Below are 22,909 nucleotides of genomic sequence, written 5' to 3'. Positions count from 1 at the left end.
ACTTGTTTGTCTGTGTATTAGAGCTACGAGAATACTTTTTGTGGCAAAGAAAACAAAAATAACGTAATTTATTAAACAGTTCTTCTCATCGATTTACCATAACGCATGCGCACGCTTTCCCCAGAACGTAATCAACACTGATTACGTTAATTACATTCTGGGGAAAGCATGGGCATGCGTCGTGGTACGTACTCTCCAAAATGGCAAAAGACGGTATCTCGGGGAAAAGAATTGATTAATAAATTATGGGGTTTTTTTTTGTTGTTGTTGTTTTCTTTACACACAAAAAGTATTCTCATAGCTTCGCAAAATTGCTGAGCCACTGATGTCACATGGATTGTTTTATCGATGTACTATGTTTCTGGGTCTGGGAACATTTCAGTTGCGTGCTGTCTATGCAGGGTCAGAGAGCTCTCAGATTTCATCAAAAATATCTTAATTTGTGTTCTGAAGATGAATGACGGTCTTACGGGTTTGGAACGACATGAAGGTGGGTAATTATGACATAATTTTTATTTTTGGGTGAACTAAGCCTTTAAATTAACCCGACAATGGCATTGGAAGTGACTGGTTTTATTTTGTTTGCATCCATATCACTAGGTGTCAGCATAAGCCAGCACAAAATATTCATTGAGTCCTCCAGTAGAAGGCAGCATTATAACATCAGCCGTTTATTAACATGTGACTTTTGCATTAACAGCCTAAAACCATAATGTTTAAACTAACGACCTATATATCATTTAGATGAACAATTACCAAGAAATGTGACTGTGATGGATAAAAATCACCAAACAGCTGTGTTATAAGTAACACCATATAATGCAGCAAGTGGTAGCAGTAAGTACAATCTCTTCAAGTTTAAGTCCTGAATGGAAGATTAATGACATCACTACACTTTTTCTTCAAAAACTGCCATCAATCAACACTCGCAAAGAACAGTCTGTGACACTCAGTTGTGGGTGTGATGTAAACATTCAATGTTTTGTACCCTGTAATTTGCTGTGAGGTACATAGCTCATAGCTGCCCTTGTCATTGCCGGGAGCTACTTGACGTTGAGGTCGAAATTCATAAAATGCTAAACATTGCAGTACTAATAAAGGCTTTGTTGTGATTCAGATGTCATCAATACATACTTTAATCAGGATATACAGACATTCTAGGACAGTCTATGATTTAGAGATGTTGTAAATGTGGTGGCTCATGAGGAAGTCATCGGGTTTTGCAGTAGGGTGTGGTACATGATTGTTCATGTCGAAGCAGAGAGAAAGTATGTAAATAAGGGTGGGCCGACATTAGAGGACAGAAACAGACGCAAAACGTGAGAGAAAAGGACAGGGTGGGATAAAGGCATTTTAACCGTTTTCGCTGACTTATGACAAACAGAAACAGGACTGAAATCAGCATGAATTGGCATTTCTGTTAAGAAACACCATAAAAAATGTTTTCAAATGAGTATATTTTTAGTGTACTGTCTCTTTAAAAGATGTTAATATGGGATTTGTTTTCTAAAAAAAAAATCAGTTTGACAAAAACACAAACTCTTTATTTCCTTTTTATTGTTTTTTATATGAACATAGATCTATGACACTCACGCACATGCATTTTACAATGAAATTATGATGAATTATAAAATATACTACACATTCAATCATCAAAGACTTCGAAAAGAGAACATTCCATGCATTCCTAAAGGTCAGAAAGTTCAAGACCTCTCTGCAGAATCAAATCTCCATCCGGTAAAAGCATGTCTCAAATATTTAAAGACTGCAAATCACTCATAACAGTCTATTTCATACACACCAGATTAAATATATTTTGGAAGCATAACAACCCAAACCAAACATTCAACATCCATAATAAAAAAAGTATAAGTAGAATTGCTTACTATCAAATTAATGCACATATTGCACCATATACAATTACGAAAAATAAAAAAATTCGTAAATGAACAGAAATTATCCATATGTATTTGGCAAATAGTGATGTTTCTTTGTAAAAACATACTTAATCAATTTAGTCAGTGGGTTTAAATGTAACGTTTCCATTCAAACATTCAGATGGTATTTTACCATGTGTCCTCATATCATTATAGTTATTATTTGTACACTAAATAATGACACATACTATCTTTACATATAGCAAAATACCAAAAAAGAAGAAAACCCATTAGATTTTAAATCAGACTAGTAAAAAATAAGCAATTCTGTTATGACAAGAAGGCTGATTAACAGCCCAAATCTGTCCGGCCTGTGTTTACAGCATTTATGTGTATTATAAAACATATTACAATCTTCTTATATCATCTATACCCTCACAATTCCAATTTTCCAGCTAAAATGTCTTCCCTACCATCATAATACAGATATTTTTCTACAAATATTTAAAGATGCAACTTTTTTAAAAGACAGATTCAATTCCCAAGATATAATTATTATATCATGGATAGTCTGTGTTTATGTATATTGATAGAAAAAAAAAAAAAAAATACAGGCAACAGCCAGTATAAAAAAAGACATTGCAATAAATCCCTGAGGATTTTGGGGAAAAATAACAAAAATACGAGGCTAAATAGGAAGTGTTCATCCTATACAATAAAGTCTTGTGTGTGTTATCCTCTTTTCAGAATATTTATTTTGCTGCATTTCTGGTTGTGTTTTCTTTATCCATTGTCCTTATTAAATATCTTTTTGTTTGACAATATAATCCATTCAGAAGCCCATGTCTGAAAAGTCTTCTTTCTGGAACCCTTTCTGTAAAACACAAAGCAAAAAAACACCATGAGTGAGTGACGCGTTTAATCTTACTGGCACATAGTTGTTCCAGGTAGCACACTGGCTAGCATCCCAGATTTGAAGTAGAAGACAGAACACGTTTTATTTTTTTTTTCACCAGTGGCGTCGTATGGTGTGTTAGGACATGCTCATGAGGAAATCACCTGAAATCCACATCGCAGGGTGTGGCTGAACATCTACCTCCCATATAAACACGCTTTAACGGTGTATGTTTGTGTGTTTTGGAAATAAGCAACTCAAATATGAGTGTGTTATTTCCCATCTGATTATCTAGTATGATATGTGTTCATTTGCATGTTTGTGTGAATGTGTGTTTATGTGAGCCTTTAAACAGTCTTCAAATAACTAGAAAATGTCTAGAGGGCAGGGCGGATTGACGGTAATCATGATGTGCAACTGTACTAGTTTGTAAGGACACGACACAAAGAGACACATTCTGAGGTTTTAAAAAATTTTTTTTACGTTGAATAAAAATAAAAACAAAATGGTAAACCATTTCGATTTTTACAATTTATGAAGTAAATGTGAGTAAGTCACTCCAGGAATTGTTGCTATATGGTTGCTAGAGCGTTGCTATTTGGTTTCTAGGATGTTGCTGACTGACCCGAATCACTAGCGCCCACTCTCACGTCTCTATGATATTCTAGTCTCTAGATATGTAAGTTATGTAAGTTTCACTTATTTTCGAAAATCGTAAGTTTGGTCATTTAGAAAAGTGCATGAGTTTGCCAAACTGTGTGATTTGAGTTCTTTCGTGTCGGTAGCACAAACGGAGTGGGAACAGCTATGCACTAAAGTTTAATACTTAGTGTAAAGTCCAAGACTACTGCTGTGTTTTCAAAGAAAACACTGACACCTACTGGTGTGGATGAATTACACAAAACAAGATGTTTTCAAATACAAATGTTTTTTCTAAAATATTTGTCATCTTTAATTGAAAGTGATCTCTTAGTGACTTCTATTTCGTTGGTTGCGTGATCTCAAAATGTCTCCGTGTAGAATATGTAAGTCTCGTGTGAGTGTATGTTTATTTTAAAACAGAATTATCAGAATACTACTAAAGTTTTACTAAGGAAGAATGTTTAAAAATACTTTAAAGTAAATGCGAGTGGTGCTTGCTATGAAAAAGTTGCCTTAATGATAGTGGTGTTTTGGACGCTTGCCAAAGTGTTGCTGTGTAATTGCTAAGGTGTTCTGGGTGGTTACTAGAGCTTTGTTATGTGATTGCTGACTGTCCCAAATCACAAGCATCCACCCCCATGTTTCTACAATGTTCTGGTCTACAAATATGGCTCGGTTTGCTCTTTCAATGTAAATCAATTAAATTTTCGCAAATTTATGAAAATTATAACATTCGATCATTAAGAAAAGGGCATGATTTGACAAAATGTTTTTCATTCACGTCTGTAGCATAAACAGTTATGCACCAAAGTTTAATACTTCATATTTTGCTTGATAATACAACAGTGGTTTTGGACATTAAACTGACACCTACTGGTGTGGATGAATCTGGCAAGAAGGAAAGTTTTCAGCAGTGTTTCCAAGTCTGCGGATTTCCCATGGAATTAGGCTACTTTTTGCTGCTGCAAGTTGTTTTTTAGTCTGCAGGTTGAAGCAAACCCCCAGCCCCCGGAACGTGATTTTGGAGTCATTTTTATAGCCGCTTTCTCCTGGAACGCTATTGGGCTAGTTTTGGCTGCAGTTGGGAAAGTTTTGAGTTCCAGTTGGGTTGGTTTTGTTATGCAGACCGGGCAACCCTAGTTTCAATTACCCATTCTATTGTAGTATTGTAGAAATAGTTTATTTACAGGCGCATTTGTGTCACATAACTAAGAATATAATAGTGACATTATTTAAATAAAGTGATTTGTTTTCGGCTGGTTTGGCTGGTCGCTCCATTGAGAATATGTAAGTTTCATGTGAATGTACATAAATTTTTAACCCATTTGTCTATTACTATTAAAGTTTTACAAAGAATATATATATAATTTATATGGTCCTAATACTTACGTTTCTGTAATCTCTGTGTAGTTTCTTGTACTGGAACATGTTGCTGACCACTGTTGCCGCTGCTTTAGCAGCTTTCAGTCTAGCAGGGCTAAAATTGAAAATTGCAACATTAGTTTGGAAGCAATATAATTTTGTGTTTATTTTTGTTGTAAATTTGGATGACTTTTGTTTTACCTGCTGTCATGAGACGTCTTGATGCCCATCAGCTTGGACAGACCATCGAAGAAGGTGATCTCTCGTGCAGCCACCATGCTGCTGGTCACCAGGTTGTTGAGGGCTCCACAGACGTTCACTATCACGTCACTGGATGGTTCCTTCTGGCGGCCATCGGCAGGCAGTTTGGCAAGCAAGGGATTTACCATCTTTGTGGCTAAAACGAAAGACACAGAACAATGAGCTTCTCTCAGGCCAGAGAGATGCGATGGACTAAAGTTCTGTAGCTAAGGAAGGAAGCCTCACCCATGTCGTTCTTGTCCTTGGCGTGACGGGTGAGGTTTCTGAGGAAGCCAGTGAGAGAACGCAGCTCCTCATTGTTGTTGGTCCTGAGGAGATCAAGAATGACAGGCAACATCCTATTCTGCTCCAACGCCACACGACTCAAGATGGACGCCCACTGAAACATAAGAGAAGTTTTGTTAAAATAATAACTAGCTAGCTGCAGTTGCTTATGTGATTACTAGGTGGTTACTAAGGTTTTTTGTGTGATTAATATGGCATTGCTAAGGAGTTCTGAGTGGTTTCTAGGTGGTAACTATTCTAGAGTTGTGTCCCAAATCATGCACTATACACTATGCACTCTATGCATTATGTATTCAACTGTTTAGTGTGTGAAGGTTATTTTGTCATTCATAATCAGTCTGATAGCCCCTCCCCCTCTGTGACGTAATTAAAGCTATGACAGTTAAGTTTATAAATTCCACACTTCATTTTTTTAAAGTGCATCATCCAGGTATTTAAAGTGTACTTTTTTTTTTGTCCAGTTTTTGAGTGTGAATGCACTACTTGCACTATTTATACTACAAAACATAAAATAGTGCATAAGCACGCGATTTGGGATTTTTCTAGGGCATTGCTAGAACTTAGGTGTTTGCTAAGTTGTTTTGCTAGGCAGTATGCCCTAAGTATTAGCTAGTGGGGCTAAAGAGTTGTTAGTTTTGCTAGGCTGTTCTGGGTGGAAACAAGCGTTTCTATGAAGTTGCAAAGGTATTTTGGGGTGGTTCCTTGACAGTTGCTGGGTTTTCAGAGTTGTTGTCAGAGCTTTATTTTTTTAATTGTTTTCAATGGGAGTGATGTTTTAAAACGCCCGCAGTGTGACAAGGCGTTGAGCATCTTTTTTATGCTGAGCACTCTGGATTTTTTTCTCGGAGTTGAAGAATGTTCAACTTTTGGTAAAACAGCACTCAACACTGTTACTTTTCAGTCAGCCGTCCAATCACAGTCGAGGAGGGGAGGGCTCACAGCTAGGCATTTTCTGCTGGCTAGAAATGCTTTGGTGGACACATGGCTAATGTGAAGTGAATGTCTTACCCTCTTGTCTCCAGCTGTGATGTTCTGCAGGGCTCCGGCCGCGGCCTCTCGCGTTGTGGAGTTGATCTCGCAGCGCTGCAGCACCTGGTTATACAGCTCCACTACATTAGGGTGCCAGAGCCACTCGATGTCTGTGGGCTGCCGTGACACTTCTGTAAATGTGGTGAGGTCCTGATTTTGTCTCTGGAAGAAAAGACACAATATGAGATGAAGCTGAAGTTTTAAAATGAAAACTGTAATAGGAATTTGAAAGCAGCTTCTTACGTCTTTGGCCTTCTTGCTATTAGGGGTGAAGCAGCCGATAGCTTCTCCTTTTGAGGAGCTCTGAGCTCGACTCGGACCATCCAGCCGCATACGGTGTGTTGGGGAAATCTCAGTGTACAGCTGATAGGACAGATTCCTCAACACACACACTGCGTTCTCCACGCCCTGAGAGAGGAACACACTCATGAACATGTGAACACACACCTCACAGGCAGAGGCAGCAACAGAGGCAAAATATAAAAAAGAGGATGTTACACAATTACCTTCTCCTCCACTTTAGTGTCCAGCAAGCTTTTCTGAATATAGCCAGCTAGAGCATCTATAAGGCCATGGGTCTCTCTCATCTTCTGTCTGGTCTTCTCGTTCACTGAGCTCAAATTCCTATACAAGAAAACAGAAAGATATATAAAAAGTTGAATCTCACAAAGACCTGGTTTCACCAGAGAAAAAAATATATTATATAAATACATTTTATTCAAATATATATATATATTTTATTTTCAAAAAATAATTTTTAAGATAACTCATTACATTTTCTTTAATCTCTAAAATATATTTTCATAAAATAAAGTATTTTCAAAAATAAAGTCACAATGAAATAAATAAATAAATAACAGGCCTAATAAATAGTCCTAAAATAATCCTGATTTTCTATAATTTTTTGAAAATGTTCTAATTTTCTATAATTTTCTAAAAATAACAGATCTAAAAATAGAATTAGTTTTCTACAATTTTTAACAACAACAATCCTAAAAAAAATGTTATGCTTTTTCTAAAACTAAGAGTTATAAAATATGCATAATCCTAAAAACAGAATAAATTTTCTATCATTTTCTAAAACTAATAGTCCTAAAAATGGAATTAATTTTCTGTGATTTTCTAAAAACAACCGTCCTAAAAATTTATTTATTTTCTATAATTAACTAAAAATAATAGTCCTAATATATATATATATATATATATATATATATATATATATATATATATATATATATATATATATATATATATATATATATATATATATATATATATATTTTATTTATTTTTTTTTTTTTACAATTTTCTAAAAATAACAGTCCTAAAAATAGAATAAATTTTCAATAATTTTCTAAAATGAACAGTCCTAAAACAGGCTTAATTTTCTATAAAATAAGAAGAAATTCTAGTCCTAAAATTAGAATATTTTTATCCTAAAAACAGATGTCTTTTTCTATAATTTTCTAAAACTAATAGTTCTAAAATAGATTTTTTAAATATAATTTCTCCAAAAATAACCCTCCTAAAACAGAATTAAAAAAAAAATTTTAAATTATTTTCTGAAAATGACAGTCATAAAAACAGGCTTCATTTTCTATAATTTTCTAAAATATAATTTGTGTTGAAACATGACTCTCAAGCATTCTGGTTCTCAGGTTTCCTAGCAGGGATGTGGCTAGAGGGGATTTTCATTCTGTGAAGTCTGACTAAGTTCCTACAGGAACAAGTAAAGGGGAACTCAAAACAGTCGGTGTGTGTGTGTGTGTACCTGAGACAGCCGGTAGTGTTGAAGAAGATGTCGGTCTCTGAGGGGTTCAGCTCAATAATGTCCTGGTCCCCGGTGCCGGAGAGGGGAATCAAAATCTTCTCTGTCAATTCGGGAAGAGTTTCTCGTGCCAGCCTTTCTTTCAGGTTATCCTTAGAAGACAGATTCCACAGAATACCTACAGAGAGCAAAGGGGAGAAAGAGATCAAGAGAATGAGGAAAAGAGCATGGGAATGTGTCATGGGAAATAGATAAGAATTTGAATAAAGATAAGGAAAAAACGAGAGGAGGGAAAAGTGGGGAAATCATAACTACAGCAACCGTTTCAACCAATTTCACAAATCAAACTTCCTTGCAAAAGATTTACAACCTCCTTAGCTTTTGTTGTGATGTCATCCTCTTAAATGCCCCAATTTTTAGTGGTGGGATACGCATTGGTATATTGGAGCTCCTGCATATCTAGACACGCACAGAGCCATAAGGACCGACATAAACCTGACTCACAAACCTTTGCTACAGGAGTCCGCTCATTCCACTGTACATGTTGAGACAACGTTGAGCAATAATTAAAGTAGTTTGATGCAATACTGAGAGATCAGTCGACGCCCAGCGTGCAATGCATACACATACACATGCACACATCTAAGCTGTGTCTGAAACCGCTCCCTATCCACTAGTGCACTATATCGGGTGTCAGCCATTTTGTAGTGCTGTCCGAATTCTGAGTGAACGGCTTCATTCCCTACATTCGTTCACTACTTTTTACCCACAATGCATTCTGATTTCGAGTGTACAACCCATAGACATAATATACGTAGACGCCTCATAGACTGACGCTGCCTATTGGAGCTGACGTACAGCGCGGCCGCCATCTTGGATGGGTCTCCAATGCGCCCCCCCTGCATTCATTTCTACTGAGGAATGTGTATCCCCAACTACAATAATCATAACTCCCCGAATTTTTACCGGATTTTCACACGGTTTGGTTTGTTACAAACTGCAGAGATTTAGTTTTTTAGATTTAGACGCTGTCACACATTAAAAAATACGTGCTTTCATGCTAAAGGACTTTGTATTATGCTCTTTAACAAAGACATATGGTAGGCTATGGCATATTGATAAATTAATGAATTTTATATTTTAATAAAGAAACAAGTTTGATTGTTCATTTGAATTTATTTCTCTCTCTCTGTCTCTCACGCACACACTCAAACACACACACACACACACACACACACGCGCGCGTGAAAAGAACTTAAAATAATAGTGGAAACAACTTAAAATACGCCATAATGTTTGCTCATAAAGGTAAGAGTAATACATCATTCGGAACTGTAAAGGGTCTACTTTTATTTGTGTGCATTCACAATATAGAAAAACATTGTGCTTTTATTAAAATAAATAGGAAAACAGATGCGCTTGCCGTCTCGTCTTGAACAGGAGCGCTTCACAATGATGAACTGAAACGAATTGAGTCACAAATATGATAAATATATCTATAGAAAGCTTTAAATTACTACTTTAAAACGAAATAATTCAAATCGAAAACAAAAACTCTTTCATTATGTAATCCGTAAAGATGCATTTCTCTCTAAAGGCTCGTCCAATGAGGAGATGGCAAGTCATTTTTCATCACTGTCTAAAATATAAAAATAAGGAAAAGCCTAAAACAGGCCCGATTATATTTTTTTTCAGATTTTTACGTTGCTCTGCTCTTAATTCCTTAACATTTAAAGGGTTTTCTGCAACGAAATTTTGTCTGCATGATATGTGAATTATTTATTAGCCTATTTTTTTATCCATGCAGCAAAATGCTTTAAAAACAGCTGTAAAAATTACTTTAATCCAGATGATTTTAAAGAACTTCTCACTATAAATTTTACGGGTCGATAGAAATACGGCTATAATCTACTGCTGAAATGTTTGCGGGGCAAACCTCGGTCAGTCTGAGCGCTCATGGTACACACAGTGCGTCCAGCCGTACACCTGCAGGCGCCACTGACCACAAATGACACAAGCATGAAATGATGTCCCCGAGTAAGAACACATCCTCTGAACGTTGAAGAACAGAAAAAAACAGCAAGAGATAATGAGAGAGAGTACCAGTTCCTGCTGTAATAATGTTACACGTAAGTAACGTTAGTTACGATGACATAATATTATAAATGGTAAAATAACCAAAATTATTGTTCAGTCTTACTTGTGAAAGGTAATCCCACGCGATCTGGTATCTGCGCGGGTTATTGCAACAGTAAACTGCACAAAATACGGGCATAAATTGCTCGCTCTCCGTTGACTCCGCTGCTATCGTAGAGCGAGGAGACCCAACCAATATGGCGGCGACGCTGGAATACGTTCCAGCATGTCATGAGGCGTCTACGTATATTATGTCTATGGTTTCAACCGATGTACACTCGCTGATGCACTATTTCCCACAATCCAATGCGGAGAACCGACACAGCGGGAGCGAGCGAGTTTGAACGAGAGATGCCGTTTAATTTGCAAAAATGATGAATTTGGTGGATTTTTAAAAATGTTCGTTGGTAGTGTATTCATTCTGATATCAAATTAACGGTCGCCTGAGGGCGCTCTACGGCCATCTTATTTGAGTGCAAAAACGCTGCTCGGGAGAGTTTTAAGATACTACAAACAATAAATACATACAATTATTAATGTGTGCTAATGTGAGTTTATTTTTGTTGACAATATTTTAATAGTATTTAATGATTATGACCATATTACAGAACAAATGAATAATATACCATCAATGAAACCACAAAGCTGATTACAATAGTCATTTTAAGTGTTATTGCTATTAATATTATTTTCTAAAATGAGGTACATGAAATATAAAAGTACATCGAAGATGTTTTTGCAACAGCCAAGTCTCACGCGCAGTGTACACGTCATCGTCCGAAACCGTTCACTTCATTTCGTTCACTCCTTTCTAATATAGTTCACTCAACTGCCTTACACTATATAGGGATTAGTGAATGAGTGAACGAGTGAGCGATTTCAGACACAGCTCTAGTCTGATGTTGAAAACCTCTTCGTACGTCATATCCTGAGTTATTTAATGGCATACTCTCTTAAAAATAAAGGAGCTTAAAAGGTTCTACCATAGAAGAACCATTTTTGGTTCCACAAAGAACCATTCAGTCAAAGGTTCTTTAAAGAACCATCTCTTTCTTACCTTTTTATAATCTGAAGAACCTTCTTTCGCCACAAAGAACCTTTTGTGAAACAGAAAGGTTCTTCAGATGTTAAAGGTTCTTTATGGAATCATTTAGACAAAAAAGGTTCTTCTATGGCATCGTGAAGCACCTTTATTTTTAAATGGACACTGGACCTCGCTACCATGAATTAAAAGTCTTTAATTGAAGGATGTTCTATAATTTCTACATGTTATAAACATACTGTAAAACTGAATAAAAATGAAAAGCAACATCGGCCATATCTCTGGCAGAGGTGGCCCAGTATGCATGGCAGATGTTGATTTACTGAAAATCTGCATACATATCATTCTGTACTGCAAAGTATTGATAAAAACAGTATTTAAGATAATTCAAATGTAGTGTTTCAGAGAATATTTTTGTGTTATGTTTTTGTTATGCTAATTAGAACATTAAAGACCAGATTTATTAACAGGTTACATCACCGCAAACCTGCTGTCAAGATTTACTAAAGACATGCAGTTATTAGAATTAGGTATAAAAAGGCATGGACAGAGTTATTTTTGCAGCTGACCTTATTGTATATGCATTTGTAGGAGTTTCCCTTTCAGAGGCTGAATTTGTGGGAGGAGAGTATTTAAATTAAATGATTTACTAAGGTTTGTGGTAGTCAGTTTCCTGGTATTTACGCTATTATTTAATGCATGTCTTAACCTTTTTTCTGCCTGTGTTGTTAGTAGATTACATGCACCCGGTTATCATTGCTAATTTGGTAAATTGTGTTGCATCTGTGTTCTTTAATTTGTGCATAGATCAACCACAGAACTTTCCACTCCCATCAGCGCTTTTGCAGTTTCATGCAAATTTGCTCTGTTTAGTAAATCTTGCACCTAAATCATTAGCCTAGCAACATGCAAACTTCAAACTCCACTGGAATCAAATGTGAATCCATATGTGTGGCACGCAAAATTGCTATCTATATACAAGCATTCCAAATCAGTCATTAATGAGGTTTGTTATTGGCATGTGGTCTTAAGGTTTAGGCTGTTTTGTGACTTTTCGCAGTCAAAATCCATTCAGAAATTTCACGTGAGGAAAAGATTTCCCTACGCAGATTTCACAATGCTTTCAAGTTGGTCACGCTGATTGACCACGTTGACCAACAGTGTGCAACTTGGTGTGAAAGTAATATACTTGAACCCCCTGCAAAATCAAAGGAAAATCTTTCGGCCTTTCGCAAAATTTCTGATCACATTGAAATGACTGTATTTTGCAACAACAACAACCTGACCATAGCTTTAGGCTTCTTATGTGATAAAGGAGGTTTATTTTGCAGCCCAAGAAATCAAATTGATTTTAAAGGACGCTGGTTATAAAGTTGGTTTCATAAACACGTGACCCAATGGTGATTATAATAGTGGTAAAGTTAACTAGAAAAGCGTGACTGAAATGCCCACCTGTGATGTTCTTGCGGAGTTCATCGTCTTGTTCATTAAGGGCCTCTACGAGCTTGGGGATCCCTCCGGATTCAATAAGGGCCACTTTGTTATCCATGCTCTCGTAGATGAGGTTCCTGGTGGCTCCAGTGGCGTAGCGCTGCACCTCTTGACTCTGGCTGGTAAACAGCTGCACCAGGAGAGGAATGCCCTTCAGCTGGTTCACCTGAAAGAAAGAGTAGTTCTACTTATATCGAAAACACACATTTAAACATTTCACTCAAATGTTTCTTTGCACGTATAGCAACTACATACCTGTTTCTTTGCATCACTGTTATTGTAACACTCATGCTGAATGTAGGCAGCCCCCAACATCTGAAGATTTTCATCGGGCTCATCAAGATAGTTAATGGCAGTCGGCATGTCCAAACTGTTGAGTCTATGCAGGAAAGTATGAAAAATTAAAATATTAAACAATTAGCTTAGTAACATGCTAACATCAAACTTTATTGGAATTAATTGTGAACCCATTTGTGGCACAAGCTGTTGCTTCCTATGTAGAGCGCTCCAAATCAGTCATTAATGAAGTTTGTTATTAGCATGCTGTCTTCCGTAACTCAATCTGCCGATTAATCGACTTCTCTTTGGTGACATATGCCAAACGTCACCAAAGATACGATATTAGCACATGGTCTTGAGGCACGGTCAGATTTACTGATGTTCGTTGAATTTAATTCCGTATGCAAGAAAGTATGAAAAATTTTGAATTTTATTTAGTAGCGATACTACAAAACCTTTCAATTGTTGACATTGTCCTGCAAAGATAATATTCATTAGATGGTAATATTCTTGAGTCATAGTCGTAGCATATGAATTTCAGACATTGAGCTCTGGAGCTCATGTAGGAAATGTGGGTTTGGATCTGGCCTGCACATTTTTTCAACCCTGTTCCCAACTTTCCTACCCATAATTTCTTACTTTCTCTACTATTAAAATACCCCAAATATTTTTTAACACAAATTAATTTTCAGCGTAAATCTAAAGAAGAGCTTAAAAAAATGGTTGTCTCTTTGTCAAATAATTCATATATTAGCTTATCTTAATTTCTTAACTAGTACTACTTCCATTTTAAGAGTCAGCATTATTTGAAGAAACTTTTGCTCAACAGGACATTCCTTCATGTGTGTTTGTGTGTGCTGGTGCATGTCGCTGGAGTGCTAGGAGGTGTGTGTTTCTTTCCCAGGGTGTATGAAGTGTGAGGTGGCTGGACTGGTTTGGGTGTGCCTGCGCAATAGACTCGCTCTTCACTTTTTACACACATATAGGCAGGGCTGGGCAACATCAAACACATTTACACATGCGCACGCACACACACACACACACACACACACACACACACACACACACAGAGAGTTAGTGCAACAAAGACAGATAAGCTAAGTATGTGTGTATGTGACAGGCTGTTAAAGCACAGTATGAATAATTTTATGCTTCAAAGGTCAGTCCTGCACTCACTGTGTGTAATCACTGTTACCATACTTACACACCAAACAGTATTTTTAACGAAAACAGCTAACATTCTAATTTGCAATCAGTAATATGCAGTGTTTGTGGTAAAACATAGTACGTCTCATATACCTATGGTACATAATTCAGGGAATTTTTGACCAACAGTAATAAGGAAGCGTTTGGTAAGTAACATGTAATTTGTGGCTGAACACATGTTATTTGTGCATTTCAAGCAATTAGGCCTACTTTTGAGTGGTGTTTTATGCTAATGGTGCTAGCATACTACTTTTGTGCTTAAAAGTCTTAAAAAGTCTTAAAAGTCATTCAAGCAAGATGTTCTGATACCAGACATCCTTAGTTAGTAGTCAATGTAAAATGACCAAAATCCTATATTGTGCATAATGAAATAGGTGGAATATATTTAATGTGCCAATTTCAAATCAATTTTGTGAATAATAATTTGGTGAATAAAATACAGAAAAACACTTCATTAAATAAAAGGTACTCAATTTAATTTGACTGTATTCTCGCTTAATAATCATTAACTTGATGGGCGCAAACCAAAATATATGATTGTTCATAATGAATGAATGTAAGTCTGGTATGAGCACAAAAGAAACTTCATGAACCTTGTGTAACATCAGAGTGGGAAAAAAAAAAATTCCAAACAATAAAACCAACGCTGAATTATGATTGGATGAGTCACAATCAACAGCACTGTAAAATAGCCAATATAAAAGCACATGTGACTGCGCTTCAGTTTAACATCTCAAATTTAATTTGGCAAGTTTCTCTTTCAAGTTTGACATGTTTCTACTTTTTCTAACAACACCCTTAAAGTCGCCATGAAATTCAAATTAATCTATTTTCTAAATGTTTTTGATCTTATTGTGACCGATTCATCCATGCATATGTTCCATTTCTTAAATATTGTAAATTTAAACCAAAATTTTGATCTTATTAATTGATTAATCGACTTTTCCAATCATTTTGCCCACATAAATTCCGCCCCTTTCTTACAATCGGCTCAAAATTCAGATCTACCTCCATTCAATCAACAACCGAAGGATAGAACCAAGTCTACGCCCTGCTTTTTATTTTACGATCACAATACGCAATAAAAGACCAGCATCTACTTCCTTTTCAATACTTTCTTCTAGGGCTGGGGTAATTGATGCATCGCGAATCAAGAAATGATTCTGCGATTTTCAGAATGCATCGCGATTTGCTCTCAGATAGATTCTGAGCTTAGTTTTTAACAATAGATGGCACTGTACGCTTTAGAAACAGCCATACTCTGCTTGCATCCTGTTCCTTACACACACTTGAACCTAAAATAACCATTAATAAATAAACACAAGGGTGTTCACAGTGAGCTGTGTTTACATTAATCTCATGTCATAAAAGCATTCTGAGCCGAGGTGTAATTACATGTCGCTTTTCAGCACTCTTCTTCGTGAGCTTTTGAGTGTGCAGTTAAAAACTAGATTAGAGCGCCATCTGTTGTTAAAAACTAAGCTCAGAATTGATTCCAGAGAGAATCGTGAATCGCGATGCACTGATTTTATCGTGACAGCCCTACTGTCTTCCTCACCTTGACTCATTTGGGATGCATTTCGCTCAGTATTTTGACACACCGAAAGCACATGTGTTCTTACCCGCTCAGGTTGCCCATGCTGCCCATCATATCCATGCCGTCAAACACATCCTTGCCTCTCCCGACGCTATGCATGCTCCTGACGGATCCGGCGCGCGACAGCCGTCCCTGCTGCATCATGGCCAGGTTGCCCTGGGAGCCACTGAATCCGCCAGTTCCGTACATGCCTGATGACATGTTGGATGCGCGACTTGTTTGGCGGTTGTTGATTCGGCTGATGGTGCGGTGGGCAGGGCCTTTGAAGGACTGCTGTCTAACGTACACCTCCTGCTCCATGCCGCCTTCTCCGCCGCCAGTGGTCTGCGTCCCGCTGAGGGAGCGTTTCATGGTTGGAAGCGTCATTGAACTGACCTGCTGCTGTCCGCTCTCGAATCCGTTCACCCTAGAAGTCGAATACATGGACTGGCGTGGGTAGGTGTTGGCAGCATAGCCGTTGCTCATGTTCTGCATGGAGGCCTGTTGGGTGTAAGTGGCATCTCGTTCTGAAACCAGGCTGCCGTCGCTGTCATCTTGTGCCGCCCATGAGGAAACCACATGGCGCGGCATGGACGCCACACGCATGGAATGCATGGACTGGGTCTCCGGATCGCCCCCCATTCGGCTGAAGGATCGAGTCATTGTGCTGACCTGCTGCTGTTGCCCTTGGCCCCCGCCGCTTTGGAAACCGCCACCCTGGTAACCGCCACCCTGGTAACCGCCACCTACACAATCTTCTTGGTAATACGCCATGCCTCCACCACCACCTCCTGTGTAACTGACTTTGGTTCTTGGGCTGAAATCAACGGCAGAGCGGGATGAGTAACCACTAGTGTACTGGGATGGACGTGGGGCCTAGAAGAAAAGAGACATTAAATGTGTATAAGAAAAGAGAAATTGAAAAGGTTAGAACTCTATAAATTATAGCTATCGATTGATTAAAAAATATTATCAATTAATTAATAATTGATAATAATCATGTCAATATTTCCAGAGAAAGGCCCAAAAATTGAGATATTTCAGATAAATGCAAAAATATTTGGGGTGGTTTTTCAAGTCTTAATTTGAGAAATAACATATGCAATGGAGAAGTTTAATTGCATTATTTTTTCATCCTTTTTTATCATAATTTATTAATTTTTTGCATGAATTCATGCATTTTAATGCATTCATTTCATGCATTTTTAACACATTAAATCGATAACTCTACTGTTAACATAGTATCACTCAAAAGGAATATAACTGAAAGTGACGCTTAGAGATTTCTAAACTTGTGATTTTTCATATGTGGTTGTTGGTTGAGCTTCCCTGTGAAATATCACATCTTACTAACACAATCCCCATTACTCATTTTCAATATTTGGACAAGATACACGTCCATACAGTCACACACACAAAAGACTTCTTTAACTTGGCTCAATAAGTGCTATGTTTTTCAAACAAGTAAACTACTGTAAAATATTTATAAAGAAATGGAAAGAATCTTACCGTCATTGATCTGCCGGGGGCATAGACAAAGGATTTAGAGCTGAAATTTGGAGTGAAACTCTGGTTCACTGTTGAATATTTTGTCATCGTTGAGTAATTCCCAGACTCTTAAGAGAATAAAAATACAGAGAATTAATATAAATGCACATCTAAACTGTTCTCATGGACTAGTAACATATAACATGGACTAGTTTTTACGGTATGAATAATCCTTCCCGTAAACTTTCCCGATGTGCCATCACATTCTACATGTTTCTGAACACGACTGACAGCTCAGCTACAATGTATTTTAATCAAGAAAATAAGGCCTATGACATCATCTCAGTATTAAATTATCCCTTAGTTGCTTCAGATTGTAACTAATAACTAGTTATTAAATCACAGATGCTTTGATTAGCAATTCTTGCACTTGCACTGTTTTTCATCAGTTCAAATACAACAAAACGAATATGGCCAATCAGATAACAGTAAAGAACAAAGCTAGATTAAACCAATGAAATTCTTTTGTTTTAACAAAATTATTAACTGTCTATACAACTATAAACTGAAAAACTATTGTAAGCACTATGTATTGTAAACTTACTGTTCATGCTATGCAGTAATTAAACATAACTCTGTTGATTTGTTTTATTTTAGCCATGTTTATGATACCTTTGTGCAGTTTGTATGCAAACATGCATGTTTGTCCTTTTATTGAACAATTTAAAATTAAAAAACACATCGAATGTGCTGTTTTGTTTCCCTTTAACCATGTTTATGATACCTTTGTTACACATACTTGTTTGTTCTCTGATGGAACTACTAAACAAAAAAATGTTTTGTTTCGTTTCACTTTAATCATGTTTACTACAGCTTTATGCAAGTTTTTTTTTTAATTTAAAGATCCACGTTTGTTCTTTAAACAATTAAAGAAATGTTTTTTGTTTCAATGAGGTCATTTATGATACCTTTGTACACAAGTTTGTATATATAAACTTGCATGTTTGTTGTTTTAAACATTTAAAAACATTAAAGATGCTGTTTTGTTTCTCTTTTGCCATGTTTATGACACAAGTTTGTACACAAACATGCAGTTTTGTTGTTTTAAACATCAAAAAACATTTTTTTTTCACTTTAGTCATGTTTATGATAGCTTTGTATGTATGATGGTTTGATGTGAACATGTATGTCTGCTCAGATTAATTTAACAACTTTATTTTGTTTCATGTTTGTGATACTTATCATGTGCATATAATAAGGCATATAAATTTATATGTCTACTTTGTGAACTTGCATGTTAGTTCGTTTGGTTCCTTGTAGCCAGGATTATAACACTATTGTATGCAAGTTTTTATGTCTTGTTTGAATGTAATCAAATCGCTGAATGGATGGCATTACAAATTATATTGTTCACAATGGGAAATAAGTTACAGACGTAAAGCCGAAGATTTACTGCCCCGTAAAGTCGTAAAGTCTGTAACTTTACAGAAAAGTCAGTACGCTCGGCATGTGTCTTTTATGACACTGCAAGTATAAGGCAAACTCGTAGAGTTACATGAATTACTGCAGTGCCAGTTTACCGCAATTTTACAGCGGGGTTTTTTTTCTGGCTCAGCAGCAGATGGAGTTAAGGTACCCAGGTATGTTTCATCAAAGGCTTATTTATGTATCTATGGGCATGCAAGTACATGCACTTGGGTATGTTAATGTGTGTGTGTGTGTGTGTGTGTGTGTGTGTGTGTGTGTGTGTGTGTATGTATTAGGGAGTGGTATAAGCATTTCATAAGTGAATAAGTGTGGAGTGAGTTGTAGACAACAGCCAGCAGAAAAGACAGAACCGGTCTGATGACTGGGACACTCCCAAAGTCCCTTCCCAAAAAACACACACCCTTCGCCCTGCCTCACCCTGCCCTAGTGCATTGCTTCAAATTAGTAGAATTAAACACAAAGAACTACTAAGTTAGAACTAACATTTTGAGTTTTCAAATGCAGTTTTGTTTTAAAACAATCTATTTGAGCTCCTCTATCAAGCTTGTGATAAATACTTGGTATTGCACTAATGTCAAATCTAGTTTTCAGAGAGACAAACACTTTCAAGACATGGTATGCGTCTCCTCCTGAAAGCCTTGGGTCAGTAACAGGAAGACACAAGGCTGTTCTAACTTGTCAAATGCAGGTAAACCTCATAAACTAGGGTCCGGTTAACGTATCCACTAAGCACCAGAGGTTAAAACCCTGGAAATAGCTGTGGTAGACCCTCATAAAGCCAGGAATTCAGCCACTTCTGGTCTTAACCACTCAAATCAACCACAAATTCTTGAACACTTAGAGGCTTTGAGTACTTTCAAGTGCACACTAATGTATAGGCTACTAATGTGCTTTCCAGTCGTACAGTGCTGCAAGTTTCTCTCGTCTTTAAAAACTAAACCTTGTGCAGCTGCTGACTAAGGTTGTGGATTAAAACAAATAGTTTGGATTTCTCTTAGGTTACATTCTTCAGCTTTTCCATCACACCAATTGATATTTAGGCCATTATGATTGACGGATCCAAATTAGCTTTCTTTTGTGCAACGCTAAGCACTTTTTTTGTCTAGAGTGGGTTGGGTTTTTCTAAGTAGAGCTTTGAAAGTTTCACTCTCTCTTAGTCGTGTAACAGGAACTGAGATTACACTTGAACCTTGCTCAACTCACTCCTGTGAATTATTAACACAAACCAGGAGTCACATTGTCTGTTCTGCCAGTGCCACTTTCTATGCTAATTGACACAGAAAAAATCATGAATTCAAAACTTTCACATCTGATTTTAATTCTTAATTTATATCACCACTGCTAATGTTTAAAAACAATGTTGACTAAATCTACCACACCTAATGTGAACTGACTACCATCAAATATGACATAATTTTTTGTTATCGCCAGAAAACAAAGGTAAATGCAAACTAGTTCAGGTCAAGTCACACACAAAAGAATAAATAAAAAGATACATTATCTACAAATAACATGGGGGATATTTAGTCTTACTGTATATCCAAATAACAGAAACCATGTGACCACAATTTTGCTCCAGGCAGTTTTTTCTCATAACTACTTATTGTTTTGCATACTTGCCTGTAAACAGCACAGTACGGCCTGTGCGTGTGAATTTAATAATAATGATCCTTCTATTGATATCTAACAAATAATAACGTTCCCAAAAGTTAATGAAGATGTAATTCAACTCTAAATGAAACCGCATACTGTATAAAAGCACCGCGCAAAGGCTTTTATGTAAAGTCAACCTGGCAGATGATGAGTAGATTAATAATTCAAAGGCTGATGTGTTATTGTAGATGTATTACAATGAGATCAAAGCGCACAGTGACACACCTGAGGCTGCCAGTTGTGGCGACGAGCCGTTCTGGCGCGGAAGCGTGGATTTCTCCGCCAGTCTCATAGACACCTGCTGGTGCACGCGTTTGAACCTCGACTCCCCCTTGACGTGGGACCCACCGTGAGAGAGCTCGGTCTCGGAGGGGACCGCGTAAGTGCTGACGGTCGTGTTGGGCTGCAGCGCCGTCAGAAAGACGTTATCCGAGGTCACCGTGACACTCATGGCGAAGCGACGATGGGACCGAGTTGAACCACCAAGATTTTAAAAAATTATAGTTCCACCCGAGAGTGGGAAAAAGTAGATCCCCGCGGTGCGAAACAATAAAGGCGTCTTCTGCTGGTCAGCTTGTGTTTCTCTGCGCTGATGCTGGAACTGTGAGGCTACGCGCTACTGACGGCTGCTCTAAAAATCTGCGGCTTTTTCGCAGGTGGGAGGTAAAGTGGGCCGGGCTTCGAGGTGAGTCATCGGTTACCTGATCCAGGTAAACTCAAGAACGCACAAAGCAGGCTCTTTTTCATTATTATTATTTTTCTATGTAATTGCGTTTTGAGCAAATATGGAAATTTATGTCCAAGTTACATTTTCTTCAATTTTTCCCCAAATGAATGTGAAGATAGATAGATAGATAGATAGATAGATAGATAGATAGATAGATAGATAGATAGATAGATAGATATATTTCCCTGCAGTCTCGTTTCTGTGATGCATCTGGACGTTTACTTTTGGTTTTCAGAGTTGCACTCTTTAAAATAAACGTTCTTTATTGGCATCAATGGTTCTACGAAGAACCTTGAACATCATGGAACCTTTCAAATGCAGAAAGGGTTCTTTAGAACTGTTAACTGAAAGGTTCTTTTGGGAAACAAAAATGGTTCTTCTAATCTATGGCATCACTGCGAAAACACCCTTTTTGAACCTTTACTTTTAAGAGTGTAGAGTTTTTGGTAACACTTTATTTTAGTGTTCGTTACACATTACATGTACTTGCTAAAGTAATAACAGTAAATTATGTATAATTACATGCAGTAACCCTAAACTAAACTCCAGTTCTAACCATGACCCTGCAAGTAGGCTACAGGTTGTTAATTAATACTACTCAGTCAATAAATGTAAAAATACACTGTAAAATAAAGTGTATTTATTATTATTATCAACGTAATGGGCTTTACAACAAACGATAATAGACTATATCGATTATTTAGGTTACACTTTATTTTAAGATGTCCTCGTTACAGTATAGTTATACATTTAAGTACTGAGTAATAGGCTATTATTTAATGATATGGTTAGGATTAGGGTTTGGCTTTTTTATTTAATTTATTTTTACTAGTAATAGTAGGCTACATGTAACAAGGACGCCTTAAAAAATGTGTTAACATGGTTACACTTTATTTCGATAGTCCACTTTAGACATTCTACTAACTACATGTCAACTACATGTCAACTAATTCTCATTAATTTGCAACTACATGTCTACTAACTCTCAATAGGGTAGGTTTACGGTTAGTAGAATAAGTTGACATACTTGCAAAGTTTCTCATAGTCAGTATGTTGTATGTTGTGGACCCATCAAAATAAAATGTTAGAAGACATCCCTGCTGAAAAAAACAATAGAACCCTGCCCAAAACACAATAGAAAATGTAATGGATTTAATGGTTATAATGGGAATTGTATTGGTTTTAATGGAAACTATGTGATGGATTCTATTGGTGGGATGTTAAATCCTATTGGAAAAATGCCCAAAACACACTACAAAAAAGGAATTTTGTAATGGTTTTACTGTAAAAAGCGAATGGTTTATAATGGTATTTTTAATGGAAACCATTGGGATTTCTGTGATGGTTTCTATTGGGCTTCTATTGTTTTTTGTTTTAGCAGGGATTAAGCAGACAGTAATACTCTAATGACTGCTAGTTGACATGTAGTTGCAAAGTTGTTAGTAGAATGTCTAAAGTGGACTATCGAAATAAAGTGTTACCGTTACCATTATTTATTATAGTTAGAGTATATCAAGAAAAAAAAATGTTTATAAAGTATATAAATAAGTTTAATTAAAGAACATAATTTAATAACTATTTTAGGTCCTGACAATATTATTTACAGTGTGGATTTTGAAAACTCCATGGTTGCACGATCTAACCAAATAATAACACCTTTATCGAGAATAAACAGCTTATAGTAGGCTATCTTTCATTCATTCT

At 36.7% G+C, this 22,909-nt stretch overlaps 1 protein-coding gene across 1 annotated transcript; it reads right to left on the bottom strand.

Moving 5' to 3' along the window:
• Positions 1-1,537: 1,537 nt before the first annotated feature.
• pkp3a (plakophilin 3a) lies at positions 1,538-21,121 on the bottom strand. The gene is made up of 13 exons (XM_058767865.1): positions 20,704-21,121; positions 17,359-17,465; positions 15,896-16,725; positions 13,044-13,167; positions 12,750-12,954; positions 8,123-8,297; positions 6,858-6,975; positions 6,595-6,759; positions 6,331-6,513; positions 5,263-5,416; positions 4,978-5,173; positions 4,804-4,891; positions 1,538-2,751 (listed from the first exon to the last, which is right to left on the bottom strand). The coding sequence occupies exons 1-13, from the start codon at positions 20,927-20,929 to the stop codon at positions 2,710-2,712; spliced, it is 2,613 nt and encodes an 870-aa protein (XP_058623848.1). The 5' UTR covers positions 20,930-21,121; the 3' UTR covers positions 1,538-2,709.
• Positions 21,122-22,909: the final 1,788 nt, after the last annotated feature.

This window comes from Onychostoma macrolepis, chromosome 25, assembly GCF_012432095.1.
Source record: "Onychostoma macrolepis isolate SWU-2019 chromosome 25, ASM1243209v1, whole genome shotgun sequence".
NCBI classification, from domain to species: Eukaryota; Metazoa; Chordata; class Actinopteri; order Cypriniformes; family Cyprinidae; genus Onychostoma; species Onychostoma macrolepis.
Note: the sequence above shows the minus strand (reverse complement) of the source record. Positions and strands in the feature narration are given on the sequence as shown.